Source organism: Gymnogyps californianus, chromosome 2 (genome assembly GCF_018139145.2).
Source record: "Gymnogyps californianus isolate 813 chromosome 2, ASM1813914v2, whole genome shotgun sequence".
Classification (NCBI taxonomy): Eukaryota; Metazoa; Chordata; class Aves; order Accipitriformes; family Cathartidae; genus Gymnogyps; species Gymnogyps californianus.
This window is the reverse complement of record NC_059472.1, coordinates 51,198,978-51,216,069: the sequence shown is the minus strand read 5'-3', so window position 1 is coordinate 51,216,069 and position 17,092 is coordinate 51,198,978. Positions and strand designations below refer to the sequence as shown.

Genomic DNA, 17,092 nt, shown 5'->3' with positions numbered 1-17,092 from the left:
CTATGGCAGTTTTACTGGAGTGAGACAGGATTTCTGCCCTTAACACTGAAACCAGAATTTGGCTCATTGTTTTGAGAAAAAGGTGCTTTTTCATTTATTATCATCTCCTAGTTTGTAGAGGAGTGAAAAGCCTTCTTTTGGCCTCAGGGTGTGACAACTCTGTTATGAGTTATATCTATAGAATGCCGATCTGTTGGCAATTTTCAATGTTTGCTAACAGTGAGTGTGTGTTTTTCAGGCATATAATAATAATTTTAAAGATTAAAAAGGATGAAGATAAAAAAATCTTTAAAGATTTTTTTCTCCCCAACTATTTCCTTTCCAACAGGTTCCACCACAACAGCCACCTAGATAGGATGACTAGCCTTGGAGCCGACACTGATATCATTACATCTTTGACTCTAAATCTCTAAATATTATACAGTCGAAACATCTCCTCAAAGATTAATTACTGCACCTTTCATGTAATTCATCTTCTCTGCCTTCAGTCACAGAGTCAATACTGGGTTTCACCAAACCTCTAGGTCAGCATAGCTCCTTTCCGCAATATTTGCTTCATTTGTATTTTCTATGGAGAGTTGGACTGATCCCAAAGTAGCACTGCAGAATAGAAGTTGCCAGTCAGGCTGGAAGACACTGTGTTGCATCAATTGTCTGAATGTTTCTAAGAAAGAAAACAATTATAAATCCAAACTCAAGACTGTTTTTGTTAAACACAAGTTAAAACATTTTAAAATACGCCAGTAAATCGCACATACACAGAAGTCCTCATTCTTTCTCCTTTGCTTTTTCTTCTCACCTTGTGCCAGTATCCGTCTGCTATTCTGAACCTTCCAGAGTAAAATCCACCTTGTGGCACTATGACTCAAAATTGCAGATTCAGGGTGGTGGGTTTTTTTTCCTGTAAAGTATCTTGGAAAGACGAAATGCAGATTGTCTTTTTTTCATCTGTGCAGCATGCCAGTGTGACGTGAGCGGAACGCTAAGTGGAGTCGGAGAATGTCAGCAGGTAAAGCGAAATTAAAAGGCATACATTAATTAAATTGATTTTTGTAAAGATAAATTGTTGTAACATTTGGTAAGGTAGAAATCCTAGTACTGATTATTGCTTTTGCACATAAAGTAGCTGGTTTTATACAGCAAAGAAGCAGTTTTATACGGAAATTTTATACATCCTAGGGATGTATAAAAGTTCTGAACATTTTTCATCATCTTGAGTTTATGTATTTTCTAGTCTGTTCATTGAAGATGATGAATGATAGAAGTTATGTCCAGATAATATTTTTTGTTGAGATTAGAATGTTTTTCCTCTTTAGAATTAGAGAGAATTCAAAGTATTGAAAGATTAAAGTTCTGAAAAAGGTGCTGAAACAGTTTTGATGAAATTGTTTTCTTCACAGGAAAATGGGCATTGTTACTGCAAATCTAATGTTTGTGGAGATTCCTGTGACACTTGTGAAGCTGGTTATTATGCTCTCGAAAACAAGAATTATTTTGGCTGCCGAGGTAAAATGAATAAAGGACATCTTTAGTAGCACATTTGCACTTAGCGCAAAAGTCTTCAGAATTCCCTAGGCTGTATTTTTAAAACGTGGATGTATTTCTTGAATCACTCATGCGCACAGCATTTTGCACTACTGCTTGTATTTGCTTGTAACGCGTGTAACTCCCTCCTTTGCCTTCCAAAGGGAGAAAGAACAAGGCAGATGTTACCACTGTGGTTCCCAGCCATTTTGTGGCTCGCTCACGTGAGGAAAGGTGTTCCTCTTTCAGTTCCCTGTCCTTCAGCTCGCCTTCCCCGGTGCCTCATTTACCACCGCTTGCCTGAGGCTTCTCTGTCAAAGCCCGCAGTGAGATCACACGAGGCACTGCTGAAGCTGTTATCTTATCAGATAAGATAACTGAGAGTCATTCCTCCTCTCACTCCTTCTCCTAAGTTGTGAGGCCAGGGATGGTTGATTTTCCTGCAAGCGTTACCTGTAAGAGTGGTAGCTGTCTGTTCCATTTAGCAGTTTTCTAAGGTCTGCTGCTGCAGTAAAAACTTAGAATGTTACAAAAGATACTAGCTTGATTTTTTTTTTTTTTGCAGGTATCTTCATGTATTGCTTTAGCCCAGGGCTCAATGTGTTTTGAAGCAGAGCCAGATGTAGCTGTGATGTGGAGAAAGTGGTCCTTCTTCTGAAGGATACTGGCTCTGCCATGTGTTTTGAGTGATGTAGGGCTACTTCAACAGTTCCCTTCCCTCCTTGTCCCCCCACTGTAGATTTAGGTTTGTTAAAATTATTGAAAGCACTTTCACTGACTTCAGTGTGCTTTACATGTGTCCAGGGTTGATGCAAGAGATTTATTTTTAAAGTATTGAAGTACTTCTAACAATCATTTAATACGTGCAAAGTTAAAAATAATGGCTAGGGTATCAAACAAAGCTTTCATGCCTAATGTGCAAACCAAGAAGCTAATGAAAGGGATCTGGTTTCACAAAGGTGTCAAATACTTTAATTATCCTTGATTTTGGTGAGATTACAGGTGCTTAACATGTCTTAGAAAACAGGACACTTTTACACTATGATGTAAATACGTGTTTAGGAACTTTCAACCTTTCAATTCAGCTTGAAATTTTTAGCCTAGGCATACTTGTTCCTTAGTACGATATATTATACTAGAGGTGTCCTTTAGTTTGTGCCACAAGTCCTGTCTCCTGTAGAAAGTCATTCGATATTGTTGTCCAGTATTGGTTAAAAATATGCATATACTATTACATGAACACATATGTTCTTGTTGTGTGCAATTTTTTTAAGATAAATTAAATATTGGGGTAACAGACCCTGAAAAATTAACATCTTACAATTTTTGTAAGTTAAGGTTGTGGGGTTTTTTTAAATATTTATTCATCGTGATAGTGGTGTAGAAATTCTGACTTATTAGCAAAACATTTGAATGGCTGTTCTGCAAAACTGTAGTCCTGCATTTAGTAATGTGGCATGGCTTATTACTTGTGATTTTTTTTTAAAAAGTGGCTTTTGTCACATTCCAAGGAGAAATAAAGAAAACAACCACAAACATGGGAAGCCAGAAATAATTGCAGCTTATGCATGTGTGTTAACACGTGTTTGAAAGAGTCTGAGGGGAGGGGAGTCTGAAGGGCTCCGGAAGGAGGAAACGAGTCACTAACCCTGTTTAATTAGCGGAAGCAAGGTGTGTTTTCTGATAACTTTCATCACTTTTTTTTCTGATGGGACATTTGGCTTCTGCTCTTTGCCTGACAGGCTGCCGGTGTGATGTTGGAGGATCCCTCAGCCCGGCGTGTGCCGAGCCCTCGGGTGGCTGCCAGTGCAGGGCGCACGTCATGGGGACGGCCTGTCGGGAGTGAGTCTGGCTGTAGCTCCTGATAGCTCGTGCTTCAGGATAGGTCTTTTGAAACTGTCCACAAGTCCCTTGCTATCCTTTCACGTGAGATTCTGGATTTCTTGATAAATAAGCTGGTAAATTGTATTAGTTATTAATATTAGTTTTGCTGGGCAGTTTTCTTCTGTTTTGCAATATTATTGCGTATGTATCTATATATCTATCAGGAGTTATATAGGAAAATGTATGTAAGCTGTACAAGCTTCTGGAATGAGAATTCTCATTACATCCATCTTATCAGCTGTCCTGAATTTATTAACTGCTGTCAGGATTCCTCAGTCATCAGTAGGTCACCTCCCTTCCACTGCTTTATGCTCTTAGATGTAGACCATACAGCGACTGGTAATTCCTTGTTGTTTCTTTTCTCCTTGAAAGGCCTGAAAAAAACTATTTTTTCCCTGATCTGCACCACATGAAGTTTGAGATTGAAGATGGTACTACTGCCGAGGGAAGGGAAATTCGGTTTGGCTATGATCCTCAGGAATTTCCTAGCTTCAGTTGGAGAGGATATGCCCGCATGTCCTCTATACAAGTAAGCTGGTATTTCGCTCAAGGCTTTGGGGTGAAAACGTAGGTGTATGTTATGTATGTCTCTATAGTACTGCTATGTGTGTGCAAGGTCGTGGAGAAATCAGAAAAAAGGACAGGATCTCACTAATCCGAACCCTTTGGCACTGTATCACTGTTTGGATTAGTGAGTGTTGGTATTATTGTAAGTTGGTCATTGCTTGTGCAAATATATGTTCTTCAGAAATGTTCTTTGACTTTTTTTTGTGAGAAATATGCATTTTGTGATAGGTATAAAGAAAAGAACTAATGGCTTTAAAGTCTATAATACTAAGTAAGTGCACAAATTCTTGTCATGCCAAGGACAGCGGAAACAGCAGAAGATTGATGGTTGGCTAAATAACTTGAATTACACAATTCTGTGGCAGTCTGTGTCCATAAGCTTTTCAGGTACCATCACAGTGCTGTCACTGAAGTCTTCTTACACTTGCAACTTATATTAGGCGAAGAAGAGAAAGGCACCAACTTTTATTAGGAATGATACCTTCACATTACAGCAAACAGGAAAATGTGTGATTCAGTAAAAGAAGCAGTGAGGAGGAGCATATTGGCAACATTTATTTTAGTCTCATGACAGTCTACAAATAAACTAAACAACAGCAGAGGGAATAAGTAAATCACAGGAAGAAAGTCACCATAATTTAATTGTGTGAGAAGGGACCTGTCTGACTTTGGACTGAACTGCTGAGCAAGTGAACCAGGATTTTAAAACAGTAGATTTGAGCAATAAATGGGATTTGCTCACTCTTCTTAAAAGTAGTACTCTGGTATAGTTGTGTCCAGCCTCCGTAAGTTGTCCAAGGACTAATGGATCCCTATAGACTGAGACATAAGCACATAACCATTGCACAAGCATAGTGATTTCCTTTCTGTTAATTTTTCACTCTTTCCTCTTTGTTCTTTTGGTTTTTTTTTATCCCAGAGCTTATATTTGTTGGATCTTCAGAATTACTCCACATTCACAAATGAAGGCAACTCTCCAATAGCTGTGGTTTCTTAACTTCTGCTTTCTAACTCAGCTGCTTTTTGCATTTCATATCCAGTGGCATTTTGTAAAGAGGTAGTGAAAGGGCTTAGTCTCTAATCTTGCTAAAAGTGTGCATTATTTTGCTTACCTGGATAAAGCTTTTCACTCATGTAAGTAATTGTCGGCTCCAGGCCCTCCTTAGTTAGATCCTTGCATAACTGAGATGATAGTCTCACGTTCTTCATTTCAAGGAACTGTCCTAATTTTGACATAGCGTTTCTGTGTCTTGCAGGACCCTGAAATAATCCTCCTGACATTTATTTTGTAGAAGACAAATAGTGTTACCATATCTACCACACAAAAGGCTAATGTAACAACTTTTTGTGAAAAGAAACTGTTTCAATACAACTAAAAATTTTTGAGGTGAAATAAGTAAGCTGTGTGTGACCACAGTGGAGGTCACTGGTGCCCTGTCATGCTGCCAACATGGGTGTGTCATTATAGACTGAGAAGCTGACAGTCAGGCTCAGATTTTAAAGCACTGGCCAGAGTTGCCTAAGTTTGTGACAGAGCTCAAAGAATAATTTCTCTCCACTCCCTGCCTTTGCTTGAAGCCAGGGACCGACATCTCTTCCTCTCTCATTCCAAACATATCTCTTCTTTCTCTCCCTTCACTGTGTCTTCTAGGTTTTCCATAAAAGCTTAGAAACCATTTTGATAAATCTCCTGAAGCATGTTTCTTTATTTCTTTTGCCTTTTCTTTTTTGTTTGTATCTATTTTTCAAGTGTTCCCTCAATGCCTGTCTTATCCATGTAGTATCCTTCAGAAGTCATTCGTCTCTATTTAAAACAACACTTGTAAAACCTTCCCCTACTTGTCAGTATTTTCCATTCTGGTCCATTGCCCTTCTGCAATCACCTAGATTTTAGCTATCTTGTCTCTGTAGATCTCTCAGCCCTGCCATTTGTCGTATGTCTATCTCTGCTTTCTGCTTTGCATTTCTATTAAGAAGGTGGAGGTCTCTGGGATGATGATGACAGAATTGAGGAATATACGTTCAGAGCAGCATATGGGAGCTGGCATTCTTGCATTTATTGTAGCTTTTAGGAGTAACAGAAAATGAGGCTTTGTGCTCTGTTCTCAAATGTATGAAACAGAGAAAACCTGTGTGCATTTGGGGAAGCAGAATGGACCACAGTGGTGGGGAGGTCACTGTACCACAAGCATCTTGGAAAGGGACAGTGAGTGGATTGTGATGGGTGAACTGGTGGGAGTTGGATTATGAGGGGAGCTTTAGGATTTAGGATGGAAAGAAGGAAGCCAAACCCTTGGGGCTGCACCAGTCCTATTTTTTCCTAATCCACCACCAACCTTTGAACATGTCTCTGCTGATTCTGTTGCTCTGCAAACTACATGATGGGGGCTGTGTGAATGCAGCCTCCTGTGGGCTCGAGAACTGCGTGGCTCCAGAGGTGTCAGTTCAGCCCCAGGGCAAAGAGAGTTGTGCATGGTATCGCATCTCTAAGAAACTGCGGGATCTGGTGGAGGAGCAGAAGATGTTTCAGTGATGGTCTGAGACGTCTGCATGCTGTGGAGCATTGTGTGTGATCTCAGAATAGGATCAATGATTCTGGCCTGTTCCTTGGGAAGCCAGGAATATGGACAGCCCTTGACACTGTATGCCTCCTTTATGGCATGGGAGTGGAGAATAACAGTAAAATACTGTCCATGTATCAAGGTGCAATATCAACACACATGTTAGTTCAGCTATTCTGTGTCTTTCTGAATAAGCTATTATTCAACAAAAGTTTTATTTCACAGGAGGTTTTGTTCTATATTCTTTTGTAAGCTGCCCGAGCCTTTCTTTTCTGTTATGGAGTTTGTCTTTGCCAAATGGTTTTTCTTTCTCTGGGTGCTAGTAACAAATAATATACTTTCCTTTCCTCCTTTTTCCCTTTCTTTTTATTTTTCCCAGCCAGAGGTGGTTGTGCCTATCACTGTGGCTTCCCCTAAGCTCTTCCACCTAGTCCTCCGCTATGTCAGCCTGGGCTCAAAAAGCTCTAAAGGGAAGATCTCAGTTGCTGAGGGAAAACATTTTGGCACTAATTATACTTGTAAGTGAATTAATTTTCTCACTAGGCTTGCCTGTCTTCATCTGTCGTACACCAGCATTGCCATTCCAGTATATACTTGTCTGCATGTGCATTTTTCTTGTAGGACTTTAGTATGGTGCTTGCATGGCTTCTAACTGTTGCTCTATTCAGCACTTTACGGCTGTTTTTGTTTATTAACTTCCATTTTTCAGAATGAAGTGAGGATAACTTTGAATGTGGAAAAATCAAACCTCTACTTATTTCGCATTATCCTGAGGTATATTAACCCTGGAGGTGAAACATTATCTGGTCGCATATCTGCTTGTCAATCTCGGCCTGAAACAGGTAGGTGCAACTCAATGGCGCAACAGATCAGATGAATGTTAGATCAGAGGAACCTTTTCAAGGTGCACCTAAGTCAAATTTGTAATGTTGCTTAAAATGCATCACTTTTAACACTGTCGGTGCTTTTGTGCTTTTCCTAATATATTTTGCCGTGTAATTGATGTGGCTGTGTTTGCATGAAACCCCTGCTTACAGTAGTAATCAACATTTGTTTTTTCAAATATTTGCCAAACTCAGTACTTTCAGTTCTGCACTTGGAAGCTCTGAACTGTGTGTTTTATGAAGCTTTTAAAGAAGGGATAACAGCACTTATTTTGGTTTAGTTGCCTTTAATATTGCAGTTTAAAGGTGGCTTCTGCCTTCATTCCATGAATAACATTTATTTAATTATGAATCCCATCTACCAAGTTAGCTCTGATTACAGACCTCAACAGCATGTGATGCCTTTTGGGCCCTGATAAAAGATAAGTACTCCATGTCCTTTGAATGGTAGAGGCATACCAAACCTATATGCAGAATTATCTCTTATTATGCCTAACCTCAGCATACTGATGGGAGCTAATGGAGTTTAGTCATAGATCCTTTTAGTAATTCAGAGGAGACAAAACTGAAGACTTCACAGATACCACTCAGCTGCGTGGCAGCAGTTCATGGTCGTGTCTGGCTTCTATCATCTGGGCGGCAGGGAACCAGCTTTTGTCTGTGTCCAGGGGCTTCAAAGAGGAAACCTTTAATATTCATAACAATTGATCCTCACGACTTCTCTTTGATAAAGCATACCACAGCTACATTTCTGTTGTACATCATCTCTGCCCAGAAGTTAACCTTCAGTTACTATCTGTAACTAAACATTTTAGATGCTGCTGAGAACCTCCAGCATTTGAAATATTTGGCTGAAAATCGCATGAGAACAGGCCTTGTGTCAGCCGAACGTATTGTGAGTCAGTGCAGAGACAGGCTGTATGGAAAAATAATGGAATGGGAAAGTGAAGAAGTGAGCATTTCAGAATATTGCAAAACTGGCCATTACAGGGGCAGAGCTCTGCTTTTCTGAACCAATTTGCTCAAGACTAATAAGAATGAAGACAACAACCACTGCATAGTTCTGTGGCTTACTGTGTGTGGTCGAATGCACTGTTAATACATATTGACAGAAAAGCATTGATCAGCTCCTGTTAGACCAAGTTTAATGGATTAAATCATCAGTCCAGCGCAGTACGCAAGTAGAGACATTTTACATAGTCCCTTATTTTTTTACTTGATTTTTTTTTTTGCTGGCAGGGGCTGCTCAGAGCAAAGAGTTTGTCTTCCCACCCAGCAAGGAGCCAGCTTTTGTCACAATCCCAGGAAAAAGCTCCACAGAGCCTTTCTCACTGGTTCCAGGCACATGGACTGTCAGTATAATGGCAGAGGAAGTCCTTTTGGTAAGAAAACAGTTGAGGAAAACAAGTGCTTGAAGACTGTCATGATAGTATTGCTCTGGAGTTATTTGCCAGGAAGAACCCTGCAAGCAATTGAAATTCAGCACTAGTGAAAAGAGTACAGCAGCAGAATATCATTATGAAAATTTACAGTTCTGCCTCTTATTTCATTTTTTTTCTTCTCTGACTTTCACCTGCTCTAATTTTTCTTGTGCTTACAGTCTTTAAGTCTATTCAGAATTTGTACCTTCAAAGGATAAAGTAATACTAACATGCAGCACAATTGGTTGAGCATAAATGCTCACAGAAATTCGTAATTCTTACATGTCAGATGTCTTATTTAAAGCTTGGCTCAGGCACAGATGACCAAGGCCTTAGTTTCTTGACAAAGATTCTTCAGAAAAGTATTAAAGATGGGATGCATGATTAGCAGGTCATCTTCTAAATGTTTTTATCCTCTCATCATTACTCTCACTCACTGAAAAACTGAAAAATTTTCTGACAGCAGTTCTGAGAAATTGCTATAAAAAAACAAATTGTTTGAGGAGATCATTTATGAAAAACCTTAAACATGTATGATCACAAAGACAGCATACTGAAATTCATATGTATATTGTATAGGGTTAACAAGTAGCCAGTGTCTTTAGTCATTAAGCCTGGGGCTCTGTTAAATTATGTGGGCATACCACATAAAATGTTACTAAAGAGCTTGCAAACATATTTCTTGCTGAAAGTGACAGTACTTATTGTGCCTGGTTTTTTTACTAATACCTTTTCGAAGGAATTTATTAATGATCTTAGCCCAGCATGTTCTCACGCTCTAATATGTCAATTTAAGTAGGCAAGGCAGAGCAAAAATATACGAGCTTTTGAAGCACAGCTTAATAGATTACATGGAGTATTTTTATAAAGTCACCTGGGATACGTGAATCTCCCTTGTGGAGTCACACACAGTTGAGTTGTGTGCATGTGGATCGCACTTATGGGTGAAAACTGCACCCAGCTGCCTGTGCGTTACCAAGCCGTGGGGAGGCTCCTTTACAAGCACTGTCTTGCACAACACATGATGGGAGAGTGGCTTCAGAGTTTCACGGCTCACAGGGCAGCTGCCTTTGTCCCATCTCTATGAAGGTATAAATAGAGTTAGGGAGACACATTCTGATGTTATTGGCCCATGTAACAACAACAAAAAAATCTACGTCTTGCAGATATCCTCTGTAAAAATTATTTATGTGGTTGGTTTTGTTCATTGCTACATTGTGAAAGTCTAGAGATGTTCCTTTTGTAATTTTCTGCATGGTCTTGCATTTGTTGTATCCTTTGTTCTTAGGATTATGTGGTGCTGTTACCTAGTGATTACTACGAAGCATCCATCTTGCAGATACAAGTTACAGAGCCTTGCACCTATTCAAGACGTGCTTCAACAGAGCAGTCAGTATACATGCTACTGAATAAACCAGTGCCTTGGATTATTTTATTATTATCCTGCTGCACTTGAAAACAATAATAATCCTGTGTTTTGTTTGGGTTTTTTTTGTGTAAGCTGCTTGCTCTATCAGCATTTGCCATTGGGCAGATTTTCCTGTGTCCTTGGTTCAGAGGCAGCGTATTTCAGACATGGGGGAGAATACAGAAGAATACCTGTGCGACAGCCAACTCCTGATCAACCTGTGATGACCCATATCAGTGGAAGAGAGGTCAGATTCCTGCCTGCTAATTGCAGGCCCGTCTACACTGTTGACTAGAAACCTACTGGACTAAAACGGTTGCAGATTTACAGCTCAGGATTTGCAGATCTGTAATGCATCCCTAAAACAGACTCTGCGCCAAGTTCTGCGTTTTGTACAGAACTGTGTAAACAGATCAGCATAGGCAGATTTATAACTGTGACTAGGGTGGACATTTCACTGACAAAAGTATTTTATTAAATAAAAATCCCTCTGCTTTAGGCATACTGGCTTGTTCAGCATACTGTTTAATTGCAGCAGAAATGGCATAATGGTTTGTTAGTGGCAATGGTGTACATATGTCACTCTAAAGTAATCTTTTTTTTTTCCCCCTTAAATAGCTATACTTATGTAAAATATTTGCTTTACTTAAAAACAAGCAGAAGCAATTATGCCACTGCTGTAGGTCCACTGAAAGAGAAACATATGTTTTATGAAATGAAAAGTTATACTAGAAGTGTGTTTGGTAAAAATAAGGTATTTTATCAAGTACATGGTAGTTACATGTAAAATGATTATGCCCTCTATTACTGTGCTTGGATATTGCTTTTAAAAATACCAAGTGCAACAAGAACACTTACACGCCACAGGCCCTGGTGTTTCATCACTAATGCATGTGCAAAACTACTGGTATGAATAATTGCAGTGAAGTCAAGAGGGCTGTTGACAGAATTATTTACATGTTTAAGTGTTCGTAGCCTAAGGAAATATTGAGAAAAAACAGTTTAAATTTGAAAATAATTATATAGCCAACTGTAGCAAAAACCTCTGTAACCACAGAACTTTCCGTGCAACTACTTCGAAGTATTTTGCATCAAATACTGTGTTAACCAATTTGTGCAGGTAAACGAAAAGAAAAACTTCATGCTTCAGAAAGTGGCATTGGCTGTTTGCTGGAGAAGATGCTTTCAGTCTTTGTAGGGAATCAATATACAGCATGCTGTAGTAGGAATTGTGTTCCTGGAAATATTTTTTTCGGTGGAGAAGTAGACTCAATTTTTATATGTTATTAAAGATAGCTTAGAGATGATGGTGACAATTTTTTAGTATCATTAAATTTTCCTCACTGGTACTTTCTACTGGGGAGAAGAGAAATAATATTATACTCATTTCCTAGGCTTATTTTACAGCCTTCGTAGGACTGTTATAATGGCAGCTGTTTCTTGAACTTGGTTGACTCTTATTAGTGGACAAAGTGATATTTATAAGCATTACTTCCATTCTGCTGGATGTCTTTTGCTGAGACATTACAGGATTGGCCCTGGACTAATACTGACCAGTTGGTTTGCAGGGCAGGAAAAGGGAGCTTCCTGCAAGAAAGGGAGTGAAAAATCTAATGGCTTTTTTCTTTTTCAATGATCTTGACCTAGGTCAATTTACAGATGACCATAAATGTTCCTCAAGTTGGTCGCTATGTTCTGGTTTTTGAGTATGCCACTGAAGAGGATCGGTTATACACTGCCGAGGTAATAATACATAGCCCTGGACCCGTCACTGAAGGCAGAGTGAGAATATATAGTTGTAAATACAGGTAAGAATTTCTGAAATAATCACTAAATGATTAAATAAGCATTTGGGATATAATTATACTTCTTATATATTGGAACCCATTTTACTATGTAGATTGTTCAAATTTTAGGGTGATTTACAAGCAAGTACATGATTCTGGGGATATTGTACAGATTTTTAATTCTCTCTCTGCAATCAGCTCATTAAATATTGCTACTGGTTCAGTGAACTGTTTTCCTATACAAAGGGTTACTTTCTTGTATACATTCATAAATCCTTATAAACTATTAGTCTCCGAGTCCAGCGGAAGAGCATCACTGTTGGCTGAAGATGCCTGCACTGTTTTTATTTAGCTAAAAGCACGTCCAAGGGCTTTGGCTATAAAAAATGTAGCAGCCAGTTTTACAAGAGTATTCCCACTGTTTCTAACAAGATCTGCTGAAGCAGAAGTGTAAAGGTCTCTGAAATTCTGCGTGTAGCCATTCTCTGGCTGTTAGGCTGTAGGCAAGGTCTTCAGCCGAATGCTTCTTTATCCTTGTTGGCTACTGAGGTTACTGCAGATGTTTCTGCACAAGAGATTTTGTCTGTCCTGAGCGAGATTGTCTTTAACACTTGAGCATTTCAGTTTATGACCCAAATTAGGACTGCAATCCTGCAGATGTTTGCGCCCTTGGGAGAGCCAACCCAGTGCCAGGGGACTACACACATGCATCCGTTTTTCCTGTGAGCCAAGTGTTTGGCAGATTGGAGGCTTAGGGATATTCAGGATGAAATTGCCCAGTAAGAAAAATCATTTTCATCAGCATGTTTGTGATACAGAGCAGAGCTATGTAGAGCAGTGACCTTGTCAGGTTATTGCTGGGGAAAGCTCTTATTTTAGCCTGTTACATAACACTTTGAGCCCCAAACTACTTGCTATAAATCTTCTATTTTATTGCTTTTTTTTTTTCCCCCAAACACATTTTATGGGCTGATATTGAACATACTGGTTTCTTCATATGATACACTAAGAACTTGCTCATGAAAATACAAAGAAAGCCCTTGCTACTTTAATGTAGCAATGCAGTAAATCCCTTCTGGGGCTATTCTGCATGCAGCTAATGGTCACGTTGCAAGTAAGTTGCTGTGTCATCTTTCCTAAGCAGCAAGCTACAAGTCTTTCCTGTTAAAAAATAAATCAAGAAATGACATAGTGAGGTACATGCAAAAAAGACTAACTTGTAGAATCAGGAATATATTATGCCAGGCCTTCTTACAGCTCTGTGAGCTTGATTATTCCCATAAAACATCATAACAGAATAAAATACTGCAAGCTTCCAGCGAATGACAAATAAGGGACCTATATTTCTCTGGTCTTAAACGTCCTTAGCCCTGAGCTGACTTTATTTCTGAGCTGTGCTGTAAACAAGAGTGAAAATTCCACATTCTCTGGTTTGTAGAGGAGAAATAGAGAAGCAGTTGTATGGTAGTTACAGCTTCTAACCCACGGCATGCTGGCTGGCCTAGCTGAGCAGAAGTGCAGAATAAAAGAAATTAGAGCCTTATATGACTTCTCTTTAGCTAAAGGGAACTGTTGCTACTTTTGGCAAGTTGCAGGGGTCATGCTCCCTGAACAAGGCAGAGTTCAAAGGCTTTAGCAAGGCTCTTCCTCTTAGTATGTATATATCTTTACCAAAGATGCACAGCCAATTGAAGGTAGTCAGTAACAGGCAAACCTACATTTTTTCACTTGTATTGAGGAGTATCTCAGTGTACAGAACAGCTTCCTAAAATCAAGACTTGCCCAGCTGCCATTGTGTGGGTGAGAGCTGCTGATCCACACCATCAATGGTGCGTGGCAGTAGTGGAAAGCGGCAGCTGGTGCGTGCTGGCACCTCAAGGACCATGGCCCAGGCACAGAATATTAGTTACACGCCATGTTACGCAGCTTGGAAACCTCTGCAGATAGCATGTATGTGCATCTGTATGTTCACATCCTACTTAAAGCAGTAGCTCAAGTGGAGATCTGAGCTGAGGTCTGGAGATTTGGGCTCTGGGTAAGTCAACCCACAAAGGACAAGCAGTATTTTGTACGTGGTACATCCTTTGTCTCACTAGCGAGGATACTGCATGTTCACCGGTGGCCAAAGGTAGTTGTTACTTACGATCCAGCAGGATGGCTAGGCACCAGTGCAGAGGATAGCCAAAAGCTAGGCAGCTGAGCTAGGCGATAGCCTAAACAACATGGCAATGCCAGCAGGCTCATTTTTAATCCCACTGTCTCAGTTTCCTTTGTCGCAGTGTTGTAGTTGACAACAGGAATCGCATTGCAGCCTATGACCTTCTAGCAGATACAAAGATACATCTTAAGGCATCATCAATTAATTTTCTTCTGGTAAGTTTCCATTTCTTTTCCCTTTTGTAATACTTGTTCCCTGAGTGGGTAAAGACAGATACTTTTCTCCCTGTGTTCACATGCTGTATGCTAATGTGTGAAATGATGTATGTTAGATGCTTGAAGATGTTTCTTTATACATACTCAGAGAATACTGAGGAAAACTTGATCAGTTTCAAAGATAAACAGAAATTTACCTTTCTTGGCAAGGGTTTTTCCAACTCTCTTGTGCTTTATTTCAGTTTCCCTCTCTTCTACATGTAAACTTTAAATGCAAAATCTTCTGGTAGCTTTTATATGTCATTATTTTTTTTTCCCCTTATCTTTCACTTTTTTTAAATCCTCAAAACCCATGTGGGAGTTTCCTGGGTCTCTTACAAAATGCAGGTAATAAATGCATTCATTTCAGGTAATAAATGCATTCGTTAGTCATATCTTTTAAATACTTTGAATAAAAAGCCTTCACTGCCCTCTTTTGGCAACACCAGAAATACATTTTTCTGGACCCTGAATTTTCTTCTGTGTTGTTTCTGTTTTTCATTTTAGAAACACAAGGTGAGTTAGACAGTTGGTTAAAATCTAGAGTTGAAACCCAGCTATAAACATAGAGTAGTTTCATGGAACTGTCAGGATTAACAACTGATACATGCTTTCTTCATTTTATGAGGCAGTGTTCAGTGTGAACAAATACCATTTAAATTGTCTGTTAGCTCCCTGCAGCAATTGCTGTGCTAATAAGATCCATATCCAAAAGACATTGATATAATTAGTCTGTATCTCCACATGTGGAAGTCTCTTGTGCTAAGAATCTCTGTATTTTTATTTCTAAATTCTAGTTTTCATTCTCTGAATAACTTGCTGCAAGATAAATTTCAATATTCTCCTGAGATACAGGAAATATTTCGCTGTGTTAAATGTAAAGACTGCACTTAGCAAAAGATAGGAAGAAGAGGAAAAAGAAGAGTTTCTGATATATGGACACTAATCATGGAGTCAATGGGAGCAGCTTTGGAGTTCAAGACCCTTGTGTGACCCCCTGTTATGTAGACCAGAGAGGCAAAGGGGAACCACTCCCAACTCTGGAGTTCAGAAATCTGGTCTAAATAAAGGGGAAATGGGGTTCTGGAGGTCAGCTTGCAAGAGAGGCTCTTACAACTTGATAGTCTTTATCTCACACTGATGCATACGAGCTCTCTAAACCCAGACCATGTTTTGCACTAACTTTTTAGCCGCTCATAAAGTGCAGTTCAAAGCTTCAGAGTCTACCTTTGTTCTGCTGCAATGGGCTGGAGCCCTGTGGGTCATTACATGCAGGACAGGCACAACGTTTGCTGCCCAGGAAAAGGGACTTCTAGCGCTCTGCCTTCTAGCTTACAAAGGGTTTCTAGTCCCTGCTCACTACTGCTAAAACACAAGCTGAGCTCCTTTAGGACCTGCTTCTAAACTGAATCACTTTGCACATTAATGAATTCTCCCCATGCAATTTTTATTTATATTAATACATGTTGCTAGTTATCTTAGTGCTTATCAGGCATTTTTATCTCCTTTTCAAGTAGTTCATGCACAAGTTTTGTAACCTCCACTTATGTATTTGGTAAGTGCAGGTAATATATTTTATTAGTGCAAACTGTTGTGTCTACCCACAAGCCTTCCCTTGTGTCCTTACCACCACGGCTACAGCAGGACTACCACAGCTTAATTTGCTCATGTCTAGTTTTAGTCAAAAAAAAAAATCATATGAGGTCTCGTTGGCTTTTAAAATGAGTTCTGAATCTATTGGGAGAAATCCTAGTGTCACTGAAACTCACTCCTACGGACTTTGTGCGAGCAAGTGTTCATGCCTGCATTTCAGAAGGTCTAGGAATTCCCCCAGGGTCCAAAAGTCTCTAGCACCGCAGATGAGGGCTTTTCTCTCCCACCTCTGTACGCTCCTTGCCTAGCTTCTGACCCTGTGAGCTGGTCTTCTGTCATTCCCATTGCCATATGTGTACTTACATTTTAATTTATTTAACTTCTGAACAGCCGACATTCCCCTGAGAAGGACAGAAAAATGCTATTCAACACTGAGGCATTCAGGTGCAGGCAGGTAAAGGGATCCAAAATCTTGTGGGAAGTCCATGACAGAACATGGCTTTAGGCTCAGGTCTCCCCACGCTAAAATTAAGCTTCATCCTTCCTGTTCAGGCCTGGCCCTGTTATTTACAATATTAATTGTTAATTGTGCTTTGTGCTTATTTTCAGCACAAGGTTTGTATTATATCAGCTGAAGAATTTTCTCCAGAATATGTGGATCCTAAAGTACAGTGCATGGCTGCTTACAGGAGTACTCACGATGGAAGGTAACTTGCTTGATTTTATCCTTCATATTTTCTGAAGAAGACCTTGAAAGGCAGACTAAATGGGATTTTAATTCTTTTGAATGAACCTTTGCTCAGTGACTCACAGGTGATTTGTAGGCCACTTTTGCAAAGTAGTATTTGTAAAAAAGCTGAAGTGTCAGTGTTAATCTAGACAGTCTTTGCACAGGATTTTGTTAATACTAGCCTCTTCCTGGCCTGTCTGAACTACTGAGTGCTGATGCGTTAGAAAACACACATCTTTCACACGCTGTCCAGTATGATAGGTGTCCAAGCTGGAGAAACATTGCTACTTCAGTAGCCTGAAATGCTTACCGCTCCATCTG

At 39.6% G+C, this 17,092-nt stretch overlaps 1 protein-coding gene across 1 annotated transcript in view; it reads left to right on the top strand.

The window, feature by feature from the left end:
* Positions 1–17,092, top strand: part of LAMA3 (laminin subunit alpha 3) — a 122,274-nt gene that overhangs the window by 46,476 nt on the left and 58,706 nt on the right. The window contains exons 17-27 of the mRNA XM_050890736.1: positions 957–1,009; positions 1,401–1,506; positions 3,267–3,366; positions 3,781–3,937; positions 6,916–7,054; positions 8,660–8,802; positions 10,130–10,230; positions 10,343–10,496; positions 11,897–12,057; positions 14,301–14,409; positions 16,651–16,748. Of these exons, the coding sequence (XP_050746693.1) occupies positions 957–1,009; positions 1,401–1,506; positions 3,267–3,366; positions 3,781–3,937; positions 6,916–7,054; positions 8,660–8,802; positions 10,130–10,230; positions 10,343–10,496; positions 11,897–12,057; positions 14,301–14,409; positions 16,651–16,748 (1,321 nt within the window). The remainder of the gene's footprint in view (positions 1–956; positions 1,010–1,400; positions 1,507–3,266; positions 3,367–3,780; positions 3,938–6,915; positions 7,055–8,659; positions 8,803–10,129; positions 10,231–10,342; positions 10,497–11,896; positions 12,058–14,300; positions 14,410–16,650; positions 16,749–17,092) is intronic.